The sequence below is a fragment of the Ramularia collo-cygni genome, assembly GCF_900074925.1.
Source record: "Ramularia collo-cygni strain URUG2 genome assembly, contig: RCC_scaffold20, whole genome shotgun sequence".
NCBI classification, from domain to species: Eukaryota; Fungi; Ascomycota; class Dothideomycetes; order Mycosphaerellales; family Mycosphaerellaceae; genus Ramularia; species Ramularia collo-cygni.
The window spans coordinates 265,225-290,031 of NW_019716274.1; the positions used below are offsets into that span (position 1 = coordinate 265,225).

The window sequence follows — 24,807 nt, forward strand, 5'->3', positions numbered from 1 at the left end:
TACGACAGGGCCTCTATTTTGCGCGCCGATACCTACTGGACAGTGTGATATGCGCATTGATTCCATCTCCATCGACATGCAGTCTGCGGAGAGCGTTCCCAGCAGGGCTCATGCACAAGTCTATACGGGAATGCACTAGGCTCCTGCCTTGTGCACTCAGTACTTCTGTTGTCAAGCTATGGCAACTTTTCTACTGCCATTGAGGCAGCGCTCGGCACTCGTTGCTCATCGCGCCCAAGCGTTTCAGGAGGTAAATTAGGCGGGCTGGGTGTKTCTCCCAGCAGCAATAGGCATCATCCACCAGCTAACATGACAGTAGGACGGCGAGAACACACGCTTCTTCTTTGCGAGCCGTCAAAGAGCAATACCCTGGGGAGCTTGAGCTCAGCTTGGGCAACTCAATCGCCTTAGGCTGCTCAGACAGTCTCTCGAAGACTCGAAGACGCGAACGAAGGCCAAAGACCGCCATGTATAGGAAAGTTAGTGCTCTCAAGAGGCCACGTTTTCGACTCCAGCATACGCACATCCAAAAGACTATGCTCGACAGTCTCAGCTCTAGATGTCTCCTTCACCATCCAGGGGCCCCGAATACACTAGCCCTTGTGGCCAATGCCAGCTTCCCAACATCGGCACCATCGCCAATATCACTGGAACATCTGCAATCAAAAGCCACATCCACGACATGTCAAACATCCCTGGACACCTTCTCCTCCACTATCCTCAAAACTTCAGATGATACTGTCAATCAAATAGCCCCACGACGCCCATCTACTCCTGGTTCCTGAAGCTGTGAATCGAAGGCTTGATCGTTGCTGAGGTTTGAGCCCTCCGAGCGCGGTACCCAGTCCTGATCGAAAGACTCTTACTGGCATGCCAGATTCGCAAAGATATCGTGCAAGCGAAGCACTTTCGACTCCCCGACATCTTACGGTCCCTTTTATGCTCTCCGGAGTTGTCATGACTCTTTTCGCATTTTCAAACGGCGTCTATATCTTGGCCTCAACTCTCAGTATCCCAAGATACATGCTCTTTCTTCCCTTGTGGCGCCAAAACAGTGTCGGTACGACTGCGTTATTGAAAACCCAAGACCTGCTCTTTTACTCCACCACTCTCACCATCATCCTCCACCTCGGTAGTGCCAGGATGACCAATATCTTGGGCTATGACGCTCTCTGTCTGAGGAGAAACATTCCGCAGCGGATCTGGCAGCTCTACATCCTGTAGGGCAGCCGATCCCTCAATATCCATCGGTGATGGAAAGGCCTCGAAGAGAGGCTGTAACGACTGCTGTGGTCGTGGCGACTTGCGGTCGTGTAGGTCGGCTCTTTGTCTCGTCGAGATTCGGTCTCGAAGGTGAAGAAGGTATGCGGTCTTTGTGGTAAGGAGCCCTTTGTCGTGCGCCGGCGGTATCTTGGATGTCCCTATCGCTGCTGCTACGCTGTGGACCACGAACCATCAACTGGGTTGATCGTATCATAGCGTAGCACCGCTTCGTAGTGTTAGCCCGCTCAATGTCCGCTCAATCGCCTTGCTTACTGTCCTGAACTCGTACTGCCCGCCCATCAACAGGCTTCCCGATGCCCGCCACCGCTGTCCACGGTCAGCGCAGCGCATGCAGACCGTCCGACGATGGATCTTGAGTAACGAAGAAGCTCATCACTCTGCGCCTCTTCGTCGATCGATGCTTTGTGTACTGCGAGGTCAATGGCTGCAGGCGCGACATCATGCTTATCGCCTCCGCCTCCTCAAAGCCCGTCGCTCGATACTCAGGATGCTGCAGATCCAACAGTCGTAGGCTGCAACCTATGCTCGTAACCTCCGTCTCCCTGAGCCACCGTGCTCCTTTGCTACAGCCTTCAATAGCGAACTATGGATGTTCGCTGAAGCCATGGCCGCTGTGCAGACTGGTGGAACTCTCCTCACGGCTTCCTGTCAGCTTGAAGGTCGCTCGTCGTGGGCCAACTTGGACTCACGGTCCGATCGAATAGGCCTTGGGTGGATAGGAGTACTGGAGTGTAAGATCGTCGCAACAGGAGGTCATCGCCGAGGACCAATTGTTGGTGCTGTTGATGCCGGTGTTCGTTGCATCTGGCAGTCTACGACGAACGGCTCTGTGCATTGCCCTCTGCCGCCGCATGCCCCCAAAGCCCTGCTGGTCTCGCCGGCAGACGATGTCAAGACTCCTTTCTCCTTGGTCATTGTAGGATAGGATACCGACCGCTACATGCGCTCCGTCCTCCAACTCTGCATGGCCTCATCGCCGCCGCTGCTTTGAAGTTCTATCACGTTCGCCGCCGGGAGCTAGCTGCCCGCCCTGCACCCGAAACAGTTTCCCACCCCAAAAGCTTCGGCTTTCCACCCACCTCCGACTTGACACAACCACCAACACCACCATCTTCACACCACCACCACAACACCTTCCACAACACGCGCATCCTGCAGCGCACCCCATACCGGCATCCTTTACCCCTTTACCGTCGTCGCGCAGTCAAACGACCTGCGGGCTTTTTTCGAGGCACCCACCTCGCCAGCTCCACCCGGCATTCGCAACTCGTCGTTGACATACCTTGTCTTCGCCGCGCAGCAATCTTCTCAACTTCTTTCATTGTAAGTTTGCTCTCCCTCTGCTATGATACCGTTTCGCATCCTCTTGCATCTGCGTGCTTGTCGCTGGCCCTTGGCCTGTATGGCGAGTGCTTGGCACTGTCACATGCAAGCTGGTGTTCCTGCGGCACACCTCAACTCATATATGCAATACATGTTCGGAAACATATCATACTGAAATATACACCTAGTCATCAAACAAGGTCGACTATCTCACCATGTCGGACTCGAACAACATGTTCTCTACTGGCAATGGCTGGTACCCTCAACAGTCAACTGGCGGCAGCGAGAACTACCCACAACATCGCATGAACTACGGTCGTGCCCCCGCAAGCACCGGCGAAGACTCTCGCAACCTCTCATCGTACCAGCCTGACCAAGACAATCATTTCGGCGTCCYATCCAACAGCACTAACAGCACCGACCCACGCGACGATGCTGAGGATGGCGCTGCCCCATTGGATTTCGGAATGTACGGCGACGCAATGAACAGCGACGGATGGAACAGCGACGCATTCACTCTACCCGAAGCTAGCTACTTCGGCCTTGACTCTTTCGCCCTTCTTGATTACGGACTGGGACCTGTTCTTCCCTCCGACACTTACAGCAATGACATTGCTCCAGAGGTTCGCTCCAGCGAGTCAGTCTCGACCGCTATGACACAAGCGCCAGTCAATGACGGAAACATCTTCYCTGCACCACCGGCATCAGTCGGCGCGAGACAAAGTAATATCCTCGACAAACCGACTTCCCACGCAGATACACTTCCGGCCGGGCGCAGTGCAGGCCGACCGGCTGCGTCAAATCTCGGTACCATGTACAACTTCGGCTCAAGCACGTCTGGCTCGACCTTCTTTCAGCCAGAGGATGTTGCCCAGGCGAACGCCAACGCTCCTATCAGGGCACCTATGCAAATGCCAATGCCTCGCGAGCAAGCTCTACACTCCCACCCTAGCAGTAGCTCCACCGAGGATGACACTACGCCTGTTCGTGGACCCGATTTTCACGTCGACACCTCCCATGATAATGGCAGCAGTACTCCTCATGATACGCAGACGAGTTCCTCGACGAATGGTCCTTCAAAGATCTCGCCGGCTGACAATGTCGTTTTGCCACCATCTATCGCACAGTCCGCCCCCGCCAAACAGCTGGCCTCTATCAAGCACTTGACTAGCAATATCCACACCGCTGAGTTCAGCAAGATCCAAGGWGGCGCACGTGGATATTTGTACGCGCTCCGTCGTCAGATCCGACCTAAGGAGGGATCAGCTTCCGTCGACGAATTCCTTCAGAACAAGGATTACTTCGTCACGGAACTCAAAGATGCGATGCGTGAGACGCCTTCTTTCCCGGCGGGCTCTACGCGGAAGCTAAATGACAGAACAAGTGCGGCAATGGCCACTAGGCTAGACGCCACGTTGGGTGATATTGCGACAGAGATGGACGTCGACATGGCAGCAAGTGCAGTGGCATGTCTTTTGTACGATGCATTTATCAAGCTGATCACCCAGGGTGATCATTTCTTGGCCTCCGCAATGCCGAACCACTCGACATTCAAGCAAATGGATGATGAATGGACGCCAAAGAAGCGCTGGGCGCAAATCTTGCAGGGATTGCGCGAGTGCAAGACAATCCCAGTGAACTTGCTGAAGGCTGGGGACCATGCCTTTGCCGAGTTTGTGGCGGAGCCATACAGCCGGCGCAATGCATTGTTTGTCTACGCGGCAAGCAATGAAGGCAAGAAGATGAGAAAGGAGGCGATGAAGGCCAAGCTGGATGCCTTCGAGGCTAAGGCTTCCGCTGATGCTACCGCCAATTCTGAGGGCGGTGCTGCTGCAGCTGGCACGGAGGTGGACAACGAGGCTCCCGCGAAGCGTAAGCGTGGGCCCTACAAGAAGAAGACGTCGCCAGGAGATTTGGGCTTGGACTGATCAGGCAGCGATCTAGTCAAGCAAGCCGTCGATGTTTGTGATAGTCAAGACGAGCTGGATCCGAGACCCTCCATACTGTGTGCAACGCGCATGATCTGTGGTATGGTGTTGGATGCAATCAAACTTGTGAAAGGCAGATCTCCCTTGATCCAAAAGCTTGCTGTCCTTTTTTGGTGTTCCTTTCAGCGAATCGATCCCGTTTTAGCGACCCACCATCACATGTTTTTCTCTCAATACGTACCCTCCATACATACGTGTACATGTCGTCGGCGGTGTCTTGATTGAAGTGTTATTATATGCCTTTTTTGCGAGGGCATCTGCATGAGAGATGAAATGATGAGCAACACCAATACTTTGCTTCGACCTTCCCTGGGCACCCCGGTGCATTGCCCAGAGCGTCTCAAACAGATCAGATCATAACTAGCAGCCGAACACATTCGAAAATCAGCTTCGTTAGAATTTTTGCCTGTGGCCTGCTTTCCAACTCCGTCTTTTCTCACGTCCTTATGAGATCACGACTGCTTGAGGTTAGACCTGACGCGGCCTCTGTCTCGTTTCGAGGCTTTCTTTTTTGGTTCCAGAGCCAGGTGCTGATCCAGCTTCATCGCACGTATCCTTAGTCGCAAATGGCCAGCAGTTCCACATGCACTTTGCTGCTTGTTGTTGTGGAAAAAGAAGCAATCTAGCTCACCACACCTCCAGCGTGCAAAGAAAACATCAAGACCTCGTTACAATGGAGTTCCTAAGTTAAGTGGTATGTCCCGGATTGTTAGAAATCTCATGCGAGAGGTCCGACGTTTGCTACTGATAGATTGCCAGTAGCCTACCACATCGTTTGTTCTTTCTTCGTACGTTTGCTGGCGGACGTTCGGTCCTCCTCTTAAGGAGACGTCACTCTTCCAGCAATGTGACAGAATTCATCCATTCCTGTATACACTTTTGAACCTCAACTGTATACTCTTCGTTCACTGGGAGTTGATGAGCGAGTACATCAAGATCCCTGGTAATCCCACGCAGTTCTTTGTCGTGTGCCTAGACAGGGCATCGTCCACTGCTGTTCACCCAACCTCGCCGAGTGCCCGCGATGAAACGAACGATGCGATGCGTAAGGGGTTCGAGGAGGAACTTGATCTACTCAAGAAGCGTGGAGAGCTGGGGTATTGCGAGAACTTGATCAGCTCGATCGCGGGCATGATCTACTACTCGTTCCTCAAGATCTACAAAGACGGGGATCGCTTCCTCGTCCAGGCGCGCCGGTCGACATTCGTGCAGAAGGAGAACTRTTGGACTCCGGATGAGCGCATGCAGTGGATTCTCTCCAACCTTTTCACCAACAAGAAGATCTGCAGCAACGTCTTACACGGCGGAGATTATATCGATGAGTTCGTTGCAGCACCGTACAGCAGTTCAACGACAATATCCAATGCCAAGAGAAGCAACGAGAACAAGGTGGAGGAGAAGAAGCTTTTGTAGGCGCGTGCTGCCCGTGGTGCTGCGGTAAAGCAAGCAAAGGACGGCAATGACCAGGAGGCCGAATCTAGCGATGAGGAAGGCGAGGATGGGCAGCCCAATCCATCCGACAATGTACAGCGAGAGCGAGATGCCGCCAAGGTGAAGAATGGGAGCGTTGGTCTCAAAGCCAGCGACGCAACGCAGAGCAATCCCGAAATCCAGCCAACAAAGGCGCTTACCAAGAAGAAGCCTCGGATGGTGCAGAACGAGGGTAACAATACCGCCGGTCGTCCATGACACGACAAAACTTCAGCCACTAAGGCTGGTGCGGTACAGTGGGGCTCTGTCCTGCAGCAGCCCAATTTCACACGCAACAAGAAGCGCAAGGCTTCCACGCAGGATCGATCGACCGACGATCAAACCTCTACATCGGGATCCAACAAGCGCATTCGTCGTGAGGAGTAGGCAGAAAGTCATCACGGTTGCTGTCTTAGATGGAAATGGCAAACTTCAAAGGACTTTTATCAAACGGTGCTCGAGATTACGGTAGAACAGCTTTTGCTCAATGTATGACATTCAACTACAACGGATCGTTTCAAACCCACCTAATATAGTGTACACTCATTGCTCACAGCAACAGACTTTTCGTTCTTAGTGGTCGACCTCAATCCAGGGCTGAGCCAGCAACGTTCACACGGAAGAGTTAGCACGAAGTGAGTACTTGCAAGTTCCGATTGACCATTCCTACAAGACACAGCGACAGTCGACTCTGATGTTGGCTTAAGTCGGGCCTCTACAATATCCTACGTGTGGCCACTAGGTGAGCAGTTTTCTACAGCTTCATTATGCGATTCGTCCCAATCTTTGAATATTCTACATCGAGCACAGTCACGCAGATTTGGATCATGTCCTTCACCAGACCATTGTCGAACAACTTTCTGTGATGCGAGCAGGGCCATGTACTAAATGCTGGTATGAGGACCCTTTTAGAACAATGATTCTCAAGTAGGCGAGATTGAATTGGCAGTGAGACTGCATGGGACTTCCGCAAATTTTATGCTGAGGTTTACGAAGTGTATGATGTGGTCATTACAAAACAGATGCTATGCATACAATGACATCTCCTAGCGTATGGACGCTCATAATGAATGTAGTGGAATCTCCCACAACTACAGCTAATCCACTAGAGCTTTATTATGTGCGTCATCAGCAAAATATCAGCACTGTGCTGCCAATGTGCTACAAATCAATCTAGGAGCGCAAACTTTCCGTTTGTTTTTGTAGTGATGTAGACTAAATAGGTCTTGGGAGGCCTTTGTTTGTTGCAAACCCGTTCACCAGGCAAACACCCTTCTTCCATTCTTTTGATTCATTAAAGTAGGCTTGGCTGTATCGTTTGGTGTGTAGGAAGCATTCAATGATGTACCGTCATGATAATTTACGATTGAGCCTTTTCACATATATACCTCCACTCAAAAAGATATTACTCTCCTGACAACTATAACAGAATGTAGCCTTCATCATATACACCTCCAATTTGGCTTGCAGCCTCTCGCGAATCAGCCAATCGATCATTTTGGCATCAACCAACACGCATTCCCTGACATCACTGCATCAGGATTCGATCTAGCTGGATTTGATCTTACATCCCTCGATATGGGTGACTTCTTCGACACCGATGAATCGTTGGTTCTGGACGATTACAATTGTGTCCTGGGATTAGAATGAACCAGCACAGTACCAGCAGTTGCCCTCACATCCTTCCCACTCTTTACGACCTGGTAGCGGAGAGTTCTCTCCCGCCGTCATGAGGCCCCAGCAGCAGTCTTAAAGTATGCGGGCGGCTTCCGCAAAGGGAAGCGTCCACGGTCTCCATGTCGCTGCTATAAAGGAGACTGCACCCATTTCTCAATCTGTGACGGCCTTACGTGACACGCCAGCCTTGCCAGTCAAGGGCTCTCGATCCGTTGATAACGACCCCGACGAGCAGGGTGATTCGCACTTTGCGGGCGACCACTCTCAGCACCATTCAGGTGATGGGCAGATGGCTGGTGAGCCTGCTGCGATTGCCGGCGCTCAAGCCAGCGCCTCTCAATCCACTGACGCAGAGCAAGACTCTGATCTTACGGCTGACGCTGAAGCAAATATCCCGGCCGTGTCACCGACGTCCACGCCTGCTATCAAAATCGTCTCGAACGTCGCACAAATGACCAATGATATCTGCATATGGTCTGATGAAGCCAGCACCCGCGTATATTTCTACCAGCCTCGCAGTCAGGTCGACCCGAAGAGAGGTCTACGTGATGTGAGCAAGTACGAGCAGAACAAAGGCCTGCACATCCAAAAGATCAAAGATGCGATTGTGACGCTGCTTCTCTACCAGCGCCACTCACTGCTCGAGATGGGTCCAATTAGCCGATGCCTGAAAGATTTGAGGAGGATCTTATGCTGCTAAAACAGCGCGGTAGCGCGCAGTACGGCGACGACTTGCTCAGCTCGATCGCGGGCATGATGTACTACTCCCTCATAATCAGTCGTTCTGGCAACATTGTAGGGCTAATTTGCGTTTTTCCCCATCACGTTGCTATTTTTAGGATCCAGTTTGAGTGAATGATCGGCACTGTCACATGCAAATTTGTGGGGGAAACAGCGCTAGTCCACTAATCACCCTCCGAGAACACATTCATACCGAACAACATACATTCCACACAGTATCTCGCCAGCACACTCCGCGCATTRTTCAACACCACCAGTTCATCTTCCTTCAGCAGAGGAAACTTCAACATGGATAACAGCGAGTCCATTGGCAACTGGCAATGGGACCCATTGAAAGGGGAGTTCATCGACATAGGCCTCGACAACGGTCTTGCGAGTGATGGCCCTCTCACACTCTACGACGAGGGCKCGCGGCTATTTGGCGTTCAACAAGACAACGCATTGTCACCCAGCCACTTCGAGGGGTTTGAAGACCTCTTCGATGACTTGCCTGTAGGCCCTGACTACGCGCCGTTGGAGGCTCCCGAGGACCAGTCCGATCACATCAATGGCAACAGCTATGATGTGCAGAGTATCGTTGGCACCACACCAGAAACAAATCGTCAACAGATGGAACAAACCATGCGCGCAGCTCCCGCAGTCCCTTCCTCGACTTCTGAGATACACGCAGACGGCTCATTGAACCCTTCAGCAACATTTCAATTCAATGAACAAGTCTCTGTTGATGGCTCTGTCGCTTCGACTGCAGGAGAGAAGCTTTCCCCTACTTTAACCGTCTCGGAGCACTCAAAGCCTACACACGACACTATGGAGTGAGCTTCTTCTACCATTCCAGCGGGAGACTTTCCTTCAAACATCCCAACAACAGGCAATACTGGATCGCCAGAATCAAGGAGGCCTTTGTAACGGTGGAGAATCTGCCGCCCAAGTCCGAATGGGGTCTTCATGAAACGACTAAATCGATCATGAACACAAAATTCAAGGAGGACATCGCCGCTCGAGTCCTCGCCGGCGACGCTGACGCGAAGATCAGCGCAATCTGCGAGATCCTATTCAATTCATTCATCAAATACTACGCCGTCGGCGATCATTTCGACGTCAACGCCATGCCAAACAAGTCGGACAATTCAAAGATGGACGACAAATGGACGCCTGATCAACGAATGAATTGTTACTTGAACGGACTCAGTGGAACGAAGACGCTGGCGGGAAACCTTTTGTCGGGGATTGACGCCATCACAACGTATGTCGCCAAGCCAGAAGGCCGATACAAGGCTATCTACCAGTCCGCAAAGGGTAACGCAGCCAAGGCCATGAAGCATGCGAAGCTCTTGGAATTGGAATCGGGTCTCAGCAAGTCTCCGGATCCTGCAGTTGCAAGTTCGTCGTCTACAGCGCCGGCAACCACGCCGTTTCACTTTGTGTCCGTCACGCAGCCTGCCGAATTGAGCAAGAAAGCCAGCGGCAGGAAGACAGCTCAGTCCTCTGATGACAGCTCGGTCGAGAAGCGCGCAGTACAAACGACAGGCGGCGCAAAGGGTACGAAAGGCGCCGCCAAGGAGCGCAAGAGGCGTGGAACCTACAACAAGGCTCAGAATTCAGAGATGGCTCAGAGTACGGCTGCGCAACTTCACGGCCCTGCTGTACATCCAGGTGTTCAGAGTATACCCCATGCCGAAGCTGATGACTCCAACGACATCGGAGGCGCGTTCCAAGGCGACTTCCTCGCGCGGCCGACCGACATCCATGGCGGGCTCAAGAGGAATCTCAGCTCGCTGGATGAATCAGCCAATGAACAGGCTTCGTACTTCCTCCCAAACAAGCGTGCTCGCGGTGATTACTACGCAGACGGAGAGCGCTAGATACAGGTCGGTTACGGGGAGGTAGCGAAGAAGGGAGTTTTTACGGGAGACTCGCCGATGACTGCTGACAAGCGAGAGTGCCGTCTACTGTTACTTTATCACACAATTGTCGCCTGGTGGACTATGGATACAAATGAGCGACATGGTCTCACAGAAGGAGTTTGCAAGCGGATCGGAGCTTTCAATATGCGGAGCAATGGGTGACTTTCGGATGTTTACACGGCATTAGCACTAGATTATCCAATCCACGATGAGTTCATGACCACACACTCCGTTCAGACCTCATCTGGGATATTTGCTTCTTTTCTTCGAAGATACACTGGTGACAGCCAAATCCATCAATCTTCTTGCTTGCTAGTTGCCCGGCAGAAGTTCAAATTTCCTTTTCAACGAGGTTCTAGTCTGCTCGTGATGTGCAATACCACCCACCCCTGATGTGTCTGTCACACACTTTATACTCGCAACATTATATTCTGCATCCATATGAGCTATCCCACTCGGTGTATCCATCCTTCCACCTCAGTAATGCCGAGCCACTCAACCTTCAGGCAAATGGAATGTGACTGGATCTGAAGAAAGGATGGGCTCAGACATGCCATGGAGTGCGTGGCACGTGGAAGCTGCTATGATGCAAATAAAGGTTTGATACTCCAGATGATTGACAGTAAACAAATTCGAAGCTTATGATGGAGTTTGATGCGATTGCAGTGTCGTTGAGTGCTATCTCTTCACCGGCCCTGCATCAAGTCAGTTCTACATTACATGATTTCTCATGAGTTAACTAGTAGAACACATACTTTGGTGTGGCTTCCACGACGTACGTTGTCTTGAACACATCAAATCGATCTCTTCCTAGCTGCTAATCAAGATTATGTGAAGGATCAGCTTTGTCGCAACCTTGATCTGTGTCCCACTTTCAGTCGCCTTTCTCACCGCATCGCTGATAAGTTCGGTATTATCAGGATATCATTCAGAGTGGCCTTCTACTCAGAACGAGTCACCCACGCACGTTAAAAGTGGGCTGCCAGTGGGAGTGCAGTCGAACGCCGCCTCCCTTGATTTGACGCACAACTTCCCAGCCGTCTTACTACTTATTCTTATGGAAGAAGAAGTCATCTATCGTGCTGCATCCAGACCAAATTGTCTCGCTTTGTTATTGCACTGCAATTCCGAGCTGTGCGTCGTAGGAAACTTCGTAGAACGTGATCAGGCTCTAGCATGCAAAGATTTTACAAAGACCTCGTCACAACAACAATACTAAGAAAGCTACAACATCATCAAAGGGGAAACTAGTAGAAGGAATCTTGGCATTGCATCACTTATAAGTTGCGCAGCTGCTCCAGATGGTTTTCCCGCATCACCCACGATGATTCTCCCTAAAATTCTCAAAATCTCGCTGCTTGCCCTCGTGGCAATATGCCTCATCACCCCGGTCCTTGGCTCGCCAAACCAAATAGAGAAACGCATCTGGACGCCAACCCCTCCAACCAGAATCCCACTCGGCCAACAACGCTGCGCCTCCCTCGCCTTTCTCTCAAAAGGTAAATACAGAAACTGGGACCTCAACTACATCCAATACGACGTCTACGTGGGTCGAGAATATTCACGAGCCAAATGCATGGAACTCCAGAACAATCTCAGAACGGGTGGGCTCAGTGCGCGCTACGACAGGACATTGGGCGAATTGGTCCAGAATTTGTTTTTTCGGTGTTCTCCTACTTTGGCGGGTGTGGAGAATCATTTACATGCTGTCTTTATGCTGAGGCCTGGACAGGAGGTTACTTTGAATAAAGTTCTCGCCAAGACTTTCCCGGTTGTGAATAAGAAGATGTGTTTTACGTGTCTTGGGAATACTACCGGTGGATAATGCTTGTGGTGGTGAGATTCTCGAGCGCTACTCATCAGCTTGACTGCAGTAGAGGAGGAAGCAATCAAGTTACTTGTAGTCTTGGAATCCATGAATTTATTTGCCTGCTTTGGTACAGCGTCCAGGGTGAGCCTCAGGACCATTCCAAACGTATTCAAGTTTAGGAAGCGCTTTCGTCAGGGATCATTTCGAAGCTGCATGCGACTGAATGATCATGTGAGAATGCAGCAACTGTGACCTCGCCAAGACACCTACATGATGACCACACGACCCCCACGCATCCAATATCGTCCCTTTTGTGGCCAGTAAGATCGAAAAAGAATCCACAGTGTCGTTTTCAAAGCGTCATCAAGTCCCGATTGCGCAATTTTGAAGGCGGAAGCTTCCCGGGAATGGTGATGAGAGATGTTGATTCTGACTTTGATCAAAGAGTGGGAAAGGGCAGAATTCCCAATTCTGTTTGCCGCCGAATGTCTGGTGTAGCGATGTGTCTTCTCTTATACTTTCACGTTACCCTTTGGTACTGTAGTCAATTGAGTTTCTGGCCGGAACGTGACGGTAGCTGTACTTGAAGTCAACATTGGACTTGACAACAGCTTTGGTATCGTAGCTTTTAGTCCGGACTCAATTTAGACGTCGCCAGGGACTGCACATTGCTTTTTCTAACCATAGCCCCGTTTGAATACAAATMAGTCTCAAGTATCACACGTGGTAGTCAGCACGATGACAGGAAGGTTGTAGCAAAGCTTAGCTTTCGCGATCAGTGTGAGAGGAAGGAGTGGTGGACTGAACCGGCGCATTACAGTGGCTCTTACCTCATTAAGACCTCTGTACATTACATCCACCTGAACCCATTATCACCGCCAATACGACACTTCATTTCATCTGTCTGTGGTCACATGGTATATCAAGGTTTACATCTACCACATTCCTAAGCGAAGTTTTCTTACCAATACCATGGCACTGCAAACTGACAGAATGTGGCCGGCTACAGGCAGTGTCCTCAACTTCTCTTCTTACAAGATATTCGATTTCTCCGAGCGTCTCCGTACATCACTACACGCACATCCAAACTGCACGCACAGCCAAACTACACGTACACMCATACTGCACGCACAACCAAGCTGCACGCACACCCATACTGCACGCACAGCCAAGCTGCACGCACAACCAAAATACACCCAACACCAACAATCACCTCTACAGCAAACATGTCGACCGATCCCGAAATGGCCAATTCCACAGCCAATCTGCCCAGGTCTCCAACTCCAGAAGAAAGAGTCTCTCACACGTTCCCCAGGTATGACCAGAACTTCTTTTTCGACGAATCGGATCGCGCACTGGCCGCTCACAGAGCCAGTCTACCCAAGTCTCCAACTCTAGAAGATGGAGAATTTCTCGAGTTTCCCTGGACTGGTCAGGTCATCACGAACGAGCTTGAGGATCGCGAAGCGGCGGATTTTACATCCAACCTACCCGAGTTTACGCCACACTTCCCAATGTGGGGTGTTGATGGCACCATACGGCACAATACCGCACTGCAGGGTCCTCTTCCGCAAACAAATGCATCAGGAAGTGCTGCCAGCTGTACTTTTTCATTGCTCAAAGACCGCCCAGATGTTCTTGCTAGCCTTCAAGTGAATGMGGACAGGCATGGAATGAATCAACGTCGGGATACTGCCGGCACTACCTCTCGGAAAGTCCACGCCCGTCAAGATGCTTCCGAGATGAATCCTCCCACCCACAATGAAGGAATATCTGTCTTCCAAAGCCCCATAATGCCACCATCTCGCCGTCCGAGGAGAGCCGCTACGACAAAAACTCCTGGACAAATCCTGGCAGAAGCCGAGGCTATGATGGCGGTGAGGTATCTAAGGGAGCCCGTATCGGCTCATGAGGAAGAAGTTGCAGATTGGAACAGGGCGGTAAATCCACAAGATCCACTGCTGAGCAATCCAGGGAGCATGGGGATGAGGACCGAACCCCCATCGACCAGACACTTTACCGACCAGCAGAGGGTGAACGCTATGATGTGGGGTGCTTCTGGGGTCAATAACTGTGACGCCAACGCCCAGACGAGGTGGAATCTTGTGGAAGAGCCTCTGATGCTCAGCATGAATGAAGCAGAAGCCAGAACTGAAGCTGAGAAAGAATTTCCATTTCAACCTTTTAGGAATGGCATACATTATGGAGAAGACGGCGATCAAGCCAGACCGGGAATCTTGCRGAAAACTAATCAAAACAGACGGCGGGTGGAAGAAGCCGATGTGCGGATTCCATCGAATTCGCTACAAGGTGCTGCTCCAGAAGATCCTATACTGGTAGGCGAGGACAACGATCAAGCCGTGGCGGGACCATTTCAGACTGCTACCCGGAAGAGGATTAGAGTTGAAGGAGCCAATTCTCAACCATCACAATCATATCCTCAGGAAGGCCCCCGGCAGCGACTAAGTGCAGAGGTGGCCGCGGTTACAGCTCTCCGACTCCAACAATCTATTCAAACTTCTCCTGTGGCTCTGACTCCAAGACAAGAATACATCTCTGAGAAGATCGATGWAGTCAAGAGACGGATGAGAGCTGAGGGAGCCAATTACCGACCATTACAGCCGCCTTTCCGAGAAGWCATCCGGGATCAACTCGGTGCAGAGATGGCCAATTCCCGACCATTACAGCCGCCTTCCCGAGAAGTTATCCGGAATCATATCATTGCAGAGATGTACAACGTTAGGACCCTTCGACACACTATTCGAAATTCCTCTACTTTGGCTCTGACTCAGAGACTAGAATTCATCTCTCGGGAGATCGAGGCATGCAAGGGACTAAAGAGAGCTGAGGAAGCTAATGCCCACCCTCACAATCGTCTTCTTCCCGAAAATCAGCTCTTTGGGAGAAACTACGGGTAGAGGTGGCCAAGGTTAAAGCTCTCTGCCGACGCTGCTTTCCAAATTCTCTCTTTGCGTCTGACCCGGAGACATGAATTCATCTCTGCAGCGATCGAGAAATTCCGAGAGACGGAAGCGGGAGATTGAGGGTAAAAGTGCCGATGAATACGTACGTCGCAGGCACCTGGCCCACCAAAGGAGAGTTCAGATTCATGGTCCCGTTAATGGCTTTTGAGATGACGAAAGGGAGACTTTGTATGGAAAGACTTCCAGAAAAGTTGATATTTGTGGTTCTGGTGGCGTTGGGAGTTTACTTGGTGACGTGGGAGAATGATAAGAATTGTCGGCGGGGGATTTGGTGGAACTACTGTGGGAGGAGAATGACACTGCGAGCGAGATCAATGGTGGAACAACTTGGTATTCACAAAGGAGATTTTCATGGTCGAGGAGACAGGGCTTCTCCATGTACAGTGGTGCTAGCCGAAGTGGCCACTGGTCAGTGCGTAGAAGGCTCGATCCGCTTCCGTAACGTAAGTACCAGATATTGACGAAGATCTCGACGGCTACGATTGGCTCAGCGGGGAGGCGATGCAAGGCTATAATCAGAAATCGAGCCTACTAGCCAAGTATTAGCTCTTGTTTGGGCTAGACTTTCTCGGACCGCGCCTAGCGCGTGCACTGACCAGTGGCCACTTCGGCTAGCACCACTGTACGGTACTTAAAGGCATGCCAAGAAGAGACGCCAAGGTTGATAAATTGAAGATTCATACACACGTAGCACTGCCGCATCACAAACCGAATCACAGACAGAAATACACACTATTCTGGTAGTAACAAATTCATATACGGCTTTCAACAGTTGCAGACATTCAAGAACGTCAGCCATTCAAAATATTCACAACTTCCTCAAAACTGATCCCTGCCGTCGGTCTCCTTGGCGTAACATCGGGGACTTGATGACACAATATTGCCCGAACCAGACCGAACGCATTAAGCGCCAAGACAACAACGCTCGATGATTGGTTCACAGCCCCGTATCAATACATTTCGATACCAGCTTTCCTCTTTTCGACAGTATGCAGTGCAGCGTTCACCCAATGGGATATTCCACGGGACGGTATCAAGGATCCTTAGATAGTGTCTATAGGTGTGATCGGAGGATGTAGATACCGTGGCCGTGACATTTCGGTGGAAGTCCTTTGGCGGAGAATATGTGGAGAAGGTAGTCCTAGTGATAGTCTAATTGACGGACTCCCGCCCGCGGCAGACAGATCGTTGTCGTCGTATATCTTGTAGACATCCCTCCCCAGTGCTTCAGCACTGACCGACTTCTCGAATATCGCAACCATGTCAGCAACATTCGACCTCCCAAACGTCGTACCAACAATCGGTGCCCTGGTATTATTCTACATTACTTTCTCAACATTCATCCTCCCATCCTTCTCCGCAAAACACAAATTCTGGAAATCACAACCATGGGTCGGACAAAGCAATCAATGGTTTTCAGGACTGCGAGCACAAATTCGCACAATCAAAGATACTCGATCCCTTATCTTTGAAGGCTACGAAAAAGTAACCCATACCTCAAAACCCCCCCTTCCAATTTACTTCCCCAGACTGACCAAAAACGATAACAGTACGGCAAAAACAACAAACTCTTCATCCTCCCCCAACTCCTCCAAGAACCCCTAATAATCCTCCCCTCATCCATGATCCCCGAAATAAACGCCATGCCAGACTCCCGCATCGACATAGAAATCCCCATCGAAGCGACCCTTTCCATCGACAGACTAATCTACCCGGGGATCGGAAGTGGGTTATCCGTACATTTTGGAATCGTTCGAAGACAACTTACTCGGAGACTCGCGACTATGACTTCTGCGATTCATACGGAGTTGGTTATGGCTATGGAGAGGGAGTTTCCTGTTACGAGACAACGTGATCACAGGGCTGTGAAGGTGTATCCTGCGATTATGAAGATTGTTAGTCAGGCTGCTAATCGAGCGTTTTGTGGGGTTGAAGTTTGTGGGTTTTTTTCCAATCATTCAATCTCAAGCAATATAAGTTTCGCTGACGGTCGTTGATGTAGGTCGGAACCCAGTCTTTATAAAAAGTTCTTGCGACTACGCCGTGGCGATTTTCACTCTCGGCGGTATAATGAAAATGATCCCGAAGAGTCTGCATGCTCCTGTACATTGGACTTTCAAAGGCATGATTTCAAGACCTCTTGCAGCTTGCACGAAGATTTTGATTCCGGTGATTCATGAAAGACTACGACACATGCAAGATCCGGAATTATTAAAGTCTTGGGAAAGACCCGTACGTCTCAGCATCATCTTCTACAAATTTCCTACTGAAAGCTGACGTGAAACGCAGTATGATGCTCTGCAATGGCTACTCGACGAAATCCTCGAACAATCCGTCACCGACCCCTCATTACTCAACGAACACACCATCGCCCTCCGAATCCTGAACTGGAACATGGCTTCCATTCACAGCACAGCTATAACATTCACCAACACCGTCTTGGATCTCTACAGTTCCCCCAACGCCGAAGAATCCATCGCTTCCCTCCGAGAAGAATGCGAGCGAGTTCTAGCCGCCCACGGAGGAATCTGGACCAAAGACGCCGTCAACGACTTAATCCGCGTCGACTCCGCCATTCGAGAAAGTATGCGATACTCTTCTATCCTCGAAACAGTGACCGTCAGATTGGTAATACCTTCCCCCCCGTCCGTCCGACACATATCCTGGCAATGACTGACTTTTTTTCAACTCCAGGTAAATGATCCCGCAGGAGTAACTCTCTCAGACGGCACACACCTCCCCCACGGAATCCTCATAGCCTTCTCCCAAAATCTCCTGCACGAAGATCCCAGATTCTACCCCAAAGACACAAACTCCTACAACCCTTTCCGCTTCTCCGCTCCGCGAGAAACTTACCTAGCCCAAGCATCCGAGAGCGGGGATCCCGTAAAATTAGCAAAAGTTCTAGAAGCGAAAAACGAAGCTTTAATCGCCGCTGGACCGGATTTCTTGGGTTTCGGTGCTGGAAGACATGCGTGTCCCGGAAGATTCTTTGCGGCTCAGGAAATGAAATTGGCTTTGGCGCATATGTTGCTGAGTTATGATATTAAGATTGAGGGGGGGAGGCCGGAGAGTAATGCGATTAATGGATTTGCTGTGCCTAGTGAGGAGGCTGAGATTTTGATTCGGTTGAGGGAGTGAAGGTGGTGAGGATGGATGGCGATGGTTGTTGATGGAGATGGAGACTTTTAGAGGGTATATACACTGCAGATTCTGGGCCTTGCTTTGCAGAATTGATGATGTACGGATCTTTGACTGAGAGACGGCCTTGTAGGTCATCTTCACCTCATTTAGTGCTTGACCTTGTCGTCAGTCTTGGAGCTGCTACAATCATTTCCTGCCAGTATATTCCTCCGTCGGTGAATCTTCCAGCAGGTGATGGAAAGATCTTTTGGCCTCGGATCGTCAATTCTGCCACCTCGCATGACTACTTCTCGAGCAGAAACGACATGAGGCTAGGTCATTCCCTCAATTATACCCTTTCATGAGTTTCAGCAAGCAAACTCAAGAACCTCCTGCAGCTTCGAAGGAGACAAGAGATTCATTGGTCAGGGGTACTCAGTATTCAGTCGGCATATGTCACCCATGCGAGAGGATTGAGTCAACAGCACTTTCCGACCAGACACTGGCCTCATTCTCTCATCAATAGTCCATCAATACATGATGAAGGAAAGCGAAGTGAGGTCAAATTGATCCCGCTCTCTTCCTCCCGCTCGGGAGAACTCCGGCAGCGGTCATGAATTGTTTGCTAATGGCACTTCCCTAGACTTCACTATTCATCCTTACACCTTTGACACGCACACTTCCTCACCAGTGGCACGCAGAGTTTTGAGATGGCGGACCGTCAGAGCACCTCGTTTTTTCACGACGAAAATATCAGAGCTAATTTTTTGCACAGTTCCGGAGCCTGACGGTGGCGAAAGCGTCGACCGACGCACCGCCCAACCCAAGGAATACCAAGAAGACTCTGGGAAAGAACAGCAGGATGTCACCGATGATGATGCTCCTATGATCGACGGAGTGTTCCCAGACTTATCCACCGCCAGCACCAGATATCTGACACAAGAAGTGCTCAAGGAGCGCGAGGAGAGCGCGAAGCTCCGCTGGCAGTTGGCATGCGCCGCTAGATTGCACAACAAAGTGGAGGCCCGGATCATCATTCTAGAAGAGACTGTCGCGTTGCTCGATGAGAAGGCCATGGTGTTGGGAGACCTGGTCAGTACGGGGGAGCAAAGAAACACGCTGCTGGAACGGATTACCGCGGACGCAAAGGCCGATCTTGCTCGATTCCAGGAAATCTCAGGTACGTCGAACTCCAGTCATTCGTCCTGCTGCTCGCATTGAGTGAGCTTCTTGCGACGTCAACATGCTGATCTGAGAAATCAACAGAAACTTCGACTGTCGATCAGCCAGCGCCCACTTCCAGCAGAGCCAGCAACGGAAGTGAAAAGGGGAACAGCGCAGGATGATGAAGCAAAGGGTGACTGCGAAAAGTCGGAGCGAATAGAAGAGCAGCAGGTCTAGAGATCTCTAGAATGGGAAGAGAAGGCAGGATTGTGCCCAATGTCTCCTCTCCTTGAGCTTAACCAATGGACCTTCCGGACTAGATGGCGCATGCATGCCCGACCCTACATAGCTCCACAAAACATTACCTGAAGAGACCATAGATTCATTTTCCTGTAGCTAGCTCAGCCTGGCACAAAAATGTTGTGAACGCCTCCTCAGTCAGAGCAGTCGATATGCGAGAATCTTTAACCAGAGCTGTCGATATGAGAAATCATTAACATGAGCAGCGCCCCCAACTGCTCCCTCGATCGATTTGCGGGCTACTCTGCTAGTGATTCTGTTTCCAGCAGCCCTAGAATCGTCGAATCTGTAGAGAGCGAGGCCTAGGGACATTGTAGGGATAAATAAGGATGTCTTGTCCCGATGAATAATCCTCATATCGACAGCTCTGTCTTTAACAAAACAGCCCCCTTAATTGCCCTCTCCATACTATAAACGGTCCATTCTGCTACCAACAATACTTCCAGCAGCCCCAAAGTTATATATTATGCAGAGAGAGAGCAAGAAAGGCCTCAAAACGTCATAAAGACGACTGAGGGGTTTGGTTTTTGCATCGATGAAGAATCCTCATATCATCGACAGCTCTGTCCTCAGTTGGCATCACCGTTGTCGAATGCAACCCATATACCCAGATCCCCAAGACAGAAAGAAGTTGCCACCACAAAACACGACGATAATGTCTCGTCAATCCCAGTCGGCCTCGAGCGGAAAAAGCCGAGCTTGGGAAGACCTGCCACCCTCGATTCCTCCACTCCTATGAGTAACGAACGGGTGGTTGATGTTGAGTTCAGACAGACGCCGCCACGCCAATACATATCTGAGCGAGGCTCGGGTGTGTGTGTGCTCTGACCTTCTTCCTTATCGATGCGTCTTCACCCGATGATCCAACGATAGGCATCACTCTGCACAGGCAGGACCCACCCGAAATTAAACGGCCTAGAAGCCTACGGTACATCACTGCACTCATGGCCAAATGACACCCATCTCGGAAATCCCTCCCCGCAAAAGGTTCGACAGCATCGATCGTCTTCCAGCATGTAATTCGAGTCCAAGCGCTAGTATCGCCAATCTCATGACAGGGCAGCCACTGACTCCCACCTCAACGCATCACATCTCACCCCTGAATCCACTCTTGCATGGGCGCAAGAAGACATCCAAATCGCACAGACAACCACAATGAACCCTGTGAGTCTCAGTCAAAGTGATGAGGATGGGATCCTTCGTCCAAGATATATCTCAAAGAATCTGCGATGGAATTCCGAGATTGCTATATTCTTATACAAGAAAGTGAGGTGATGAAGCCAGCGAGATGTTCTGCATAGTTCCAGAGATCAATCTCCAATACCCTCCGCCCACTCGTCGAGAATGACAACGTCAAACAAGATGATACAGTCTTCGTTCTTTTGGACGTATTCGGTGCGTATAACGTAGATTGTACCAACATCCGACAATCTCCCACTGGCCGGCGGTCTCTGCTCGCCGTAGAATCATCTTCTTCTCGCAGCGCGTCGCGCATAGAATATCTCCGGGGAGCGCATTACTGGGCTTAAAACGGAATTTGAGTAAAGGATCTGGCCGCTGCGAGAGCATCGCGATGATGGCACCGTCCGCAATACCCTGCGGCTCGCGATCCTCTGGAAAGTCCGCCGCGGTATCTAAAAGTCCTCTTTGTGTCTGCCAGACGACTACAGCGTCAGGTCCGTGCATGTCCCGAGCTCGAGAAAAGTGCAGATGACGTATAGTTCCCAGATATATCATGTGGCAAGACAAGACCTTGCCATCTTCTGAGATGGACGGTCTGGCATATTCCATCGATCCTCGCGTTTGCACAGATGTCAAGTAACGAAACCTGGATCTCAAGTCTGGCATCCATGTCGGAATCACATATGGATACCAAAGTGGATACCAGGCCAGGACGCCGCAGCAATTCCCAATTAGTGCTTCAAATCCGTCTTGTGCAAGGAGGTGCTTCGCAAACTCAAGATAAACATCTTTCAAGTCTCGACTGTGGTCCGGTTCGATGTTCATCGGGCTCTCGACGCAGCCTAACAAGGCGTAGAGGCGATCGCGCGGGTCGTGGCATTTCTTGGCCGAACAGTAATCTATCCAGCCCGGAAGATTTGTGGGTAGTTGACTTTGGGGGTCCAACGGGGGATCGGTGAATCCGTCCAAGCTATATTGTACGGAGTCCGAATCAATTGACAGCCTGTACATCACGGTCAAGATATTTCCAGCTAGCTTGCGGCCTCCCCACTGGAAGACGACTCGGTTGGGTCGTGGGAGAACAGCCTCCTGCACAACCCACAGTCGAGAAAAGTAACGTCTTCTGGATAGCTGGAGCAAAGCAGAAGAAGGAGTGACGTAGCAGGGACCTAGAGCCGGAGTAGGCCAGCCGTACCATGCTCTACGCAGGACTGGAAGAAGTGGGACGTCTTCGCGACGAGTGAGGGCACCTTTCCATCTCTGATGTGCTCCATAGACGGCTTTCTTTCCTGAGCTGTGGGGAAACACTATATCAGCAACGTGAACGTAGCRGCACACGGAACAGGCCTCTCGGGTAGGGCGATAAACACGGTGAGACCAATCCCAGCTGTGTTGAAGGGTGAGTCTACGTCCTAGAGGGGAACCTCGCGCCAGATCAGCAAGCAAACATCGGAGCGGAATTTCTACAGCGGCGTTGACCTTCTCGTCGCCTTCACCGAGCCATGACACTACTTCGCTCGCACGCCCATAGATGGACGCCATCATGGCGACCTGGCTGCTCTTTTCCGCGTCGTTCTTCTGGTTGATACAGACAGCATCTACCCAGAGTCGAGCAATCTTAKCGCAGTCATCTCGAAGCCTTCGCAGAGCGTCGCGAAGATTCTCCCCGACGAGAATTTGAACTCCATCCAGGACAATTGGCTTTGAAGTAGATGAGTCTCCCGGAGCGTGGGTGAGCTCATAATCCTCTTCTGAAGGGAATCGTCCTGCCCCATCCTGACGAAGTCGGTCGTCCTCCATGGCCCAGCTGTACGACAGAGCAGTGTATGAAACATGTTCGGGGTCAACCTCCTCCAATGTACAAATGAGGGGGTCTTCCAGAGCAGGTGCGGGCTGGAGAGAAAGAATCCGGATGTTACCAGCTTTGGTCAGCGGTTTGTGAGTGTAGTTCCCCTCCATTGCTTCGCAAGTTCGCCGGGTATGTTTTCTGGCCGGTCCCGGAAGGCAGATGGTGACATTTGGTCAAGTATAAGACCTGTGGCTGTGCACATTTTGGTGGAGGCTGAGCTTCTTGGAGGCCGCCGCCAAAGCGATCGCGAGATTCAGTGCATACTACTGTTGTTTGAACCAACAACTGCCTCTCGACAGGACATGCAATGGTAGAATGATGTTGAAGGAGTGAAGAACGAGGAACGATTGTACCCTTGGTAGAAGGAAACCGCGATGAATAAGCGTAAAACATCTGGCACATGGAGACGGACATTCCCCGGCTTCCACGCCCTGCCATCTCTCGTATCCACATGTGTAGTCTCATTGCTGTGCCGCATTACAATCAACATGTAGTGCTATAACCACTAAGACGTGAGCCTTTACAGGCGAACGTCACTCGAAACATATCTACCACCAGAATCATGGACGACCCTCCCCCCAACTCCGCCGCCTCAACAGTCTTCGCGATCCCCGAGCTACTTGAAGCAATTCTCATCGCCCACGCACAACAGGACCAACGAGAGCAAGATTGGATGGGCCATGACCCCCGACCCATCATAGCCCTCTTCCCGCTCCAACGCATCAATCACGCCTTCGCCTGCACAATTCAGCAATCCCCCACCCTTCACAATCGCATGTACGGCATGGACATGCACGGCACTGATCCCGCCGCTCCACTCTGGTGGTTCCTTCACCCGCTTCACATATATCGTGGAGGTTGGTGGTTTCGAGAGGTAGATGTGCCGGATGTGGTACAGTTCAATGTGAGGATGGTCATGAGTGATTCGGGAGAAGATTGGTGGCAGGTTCCTCCTGAGGAGTGGAAGGAGGAGAATGCTTCGTGGAGGAATATCACGGTTTTTCCAAAGGGATATGAGGGATTGGGACTTCAGTTGAATTTCAAGACGCGGAAAATGGGTTCGAGTAGACCTTGGACGTTGCTTCTCAAGCCAGAAGATGGTCTGACGTTGGGAATGGTATATGATTTCACTCGAGAGATCCTGCGGGATTGTGAGCCTCAACTTGGGGAGCTTCTACGAATGAAAGCTTTGCAATTCGCGGAACGTAGAAGGGAATTGGAACGATTGCGGATCGCATTCTATGGTGAAGAGGTCAATGCTGCCTATTCCAGAGGAAGCTCGCCGCCGGAAGTGAGAGAAGAGTATAAAGAACAGTATTGGAAAGCACGGCGTGAAGAAGGTCGAGACTTTCCTGCGTGGCAAAGGGCTCTGCGAAGGAGGGAGCATCAGACTTCAGGTCACTGTGCGAGGTATGTGTGTGAGTTTTGTAGTGAGCTTGATGAAGGTGAGGCTTGATGGACTTGCATTTCCACTCATTCAACTCTGCCGGTCCTTCTGCCAGAACATCTTCGAGCTGGAGTGATGCACAAGTACTTCGGACATTAAACGATACAACACTCAACAACAACATCCCTTCCTCCCAGCTTTAGCATTCTTTCTGTCAGCTTTAGCAGCAGCTCTCTCAGCTTTATAAACAGCCTTCTCAATTCTCCTCACAGCTTTATAACTAGCCTTCAACTCCTTCCTCTTACAGCACATTGCCTTCGGAACCCGCGGAAGACATTCCACAGAACAACCATTGCGAATTGGGCTCTCAAGATCACCAGAGGTAATCTCATATAATGCAGAGTCATGTTTCTGAAGTTCGTGGACCATGGCTTCATGGAATTGTGGTTCATCGGGGATTGAGACACGGTTCATTACGATGGGAGTGTAGGGTGGGGGGTCCATGCCGGCTCTTTTGAGGACTTCGCTGTTGATTTCATCCATGGGGATTTGCATTTTTGGTGGAGTTTGAGGTGGGGAGGTTGGTGTTTGTTGGTGTCTTTGCGGACTGTGGTGGTATTC

The 24,807-nt window shown here is 50.8% G+C and overlaps 9 protein-coding genes; 8 read left to right on the forward strand and 1 right to left on the reverse strand.

The window, feature by feature from the left end:
* Positions 1-2,822: 2,822 nt before the first annotated feature.
* Positions 2,823-4,535, forward strand: RCC_09941 (uncharacterized protein; the record flags this gene model as incomplete). The annotated part of the gene is made up of 1 exon (XM_023775179.1): positions 2,823-4,535. One exon carries the CDS (start codon positions 2,823-2,825, stop codon positions 4,533-4,535), a length of 1,713 nt encoding a protein of 570 aa, XP_023630947.1.
* A 978-nt stretch (positions 4,536-5,513) lies between these two features.
* On the forward strand, positions 5,514-6,284 carry RCC_09942 (uncharacterized protein; the record flags this gene model as incomplete). XM_023775180.1 has 2 exons in its annotated part: positions 5,514-6,004; positions 6,077-6,284. 2 exons carry the CDS (start codon positions 5,514-5,516, stop codon positions 6,282-6,284), a joined length of 699 nt encoding a protein of 232 aa, XP_023630948.1.
* Positions 6,285-7,821: 1,537 nt separating this feature from the next.
* Positions 7,822-8,442, forward strand: RCC_09943 (uncharacterized protein; the record flags this gene model as incomplete). The annotated part of the gene is made up of 1 exon (XM_023775181.1): positions 7,822-8,442. The coding sequence occupies one exon, from the start codon at positions 7,822-7,824 to the stop codon at positions 8,440-8,442; it is 621 nt and encodes a 206-aa protein (XP_023630949.1).
* A 329-nt stretch (positions 8,443-8,771) lies between these two features.
* Positions 8,772-10,345, forward strand: RCC_09944 (uncharacterized protein; the record flags this gene model as incomplete). XM_023775182.1 has 2 exons in its annotated part: positions 8,772-9,295; positions 9,352-10,345. 2 exons carry the CDS (start codon positions 8,772-8,774, stop codon positions 10,343-10,345), a joined length of 1,518 nt encoding a protein of 505 aa, XP_023630950.1.
* Positions 10,346-11,711: 1,366 nt separating this feature from the next.
* Positions 11,712-12,212, forward strand: RCC_09945 (uncharacterized protein; the record flags this gene model as incomplete). The annotated part of the gene is made up of 1 exon (XM_023775183.1): positions 11,712-12,212. The coding sequence occupies one exon, from the start codon at positions 11,712-11,714 to the stop codon at positions 12,210-12,212; it is 501 nt and encodes a 166-aa protein (XP_023630951.1).
* Positions 12,213-16,441: 4,229 nt separating this feature from the next.
* RCC_09946 (uncharacterized protein) lies at positions 16,442-18,322 on the forward strand (the record flags this gene model as incomplete). XM_023775184.1 has 5 exons in its annotated part: positions 16,442-16,666; positions 16,732-17,119; positions 17,184-17,413; positions 17,471-17,809; positions 17,876-18,322. The coding sequence occupies 5 exons, from the start codon at positions 16,442-16,444 to the stop codon at positions 18,320-18,322; spliced, it is 1,629 nt and encodes a 542-aa protein (XP_023630952.1).
* Positions 18,323-19,014: 692 nt separating this feature from the next.
* RCC_09947 (uncharacterized protein) lies at positions 19,015-19,650 on the forward strand (the record flags this gene model as incomplete). XM_023775185.1 has 3 exons in its annotated part: positions 19,015-19,024; positions 19,080-19,484; positions 19,571-19,650. 3 exons carry the CDS (start codon positions 19,015-19,017, stop codon positions 19,648-19,650), a joined length of 495 nt encoding a protein of 164 aa, XP_023630953.1.
* Positions 19,651-21,121: 1,471 nt separating this feature from the next.
* RCC_09948 (uncharacterized protein) lies at positions 21,122-22,909 on the reverse strand (the record flags this gene model as incomplete). Its single annotated transcript, XM_023775186.1, has 1 exon — positions 21,122-22,909. One exon carries the CDS (start codon positions 22,907-22,909, stop codon positions 21,122-21,124), a length of 1,788 nt encoding a protein of 595 aa, XP_023630954.1.
* Positions 22,910-23,361: 452 nt separating this feature from the next.
* Positions 23,362-24,255, forward strand: RCC_09949 (uncharacterized protein; the record flags this gene model as incomplete). Its single annotated transcript, XM_023775187.1, has 1 exon — positions 23,362-24,255. The coding sequence occupies one exon, from the start codon at positions 23,362-23,364 to the stop codon at positions 24,253-24,255; it is 894 nt and encodes a 297-aa protein (XP_023630955.1).
* Between the last annotated feature and the right edge of the window lie 552 nt (positions 24,256-24,807).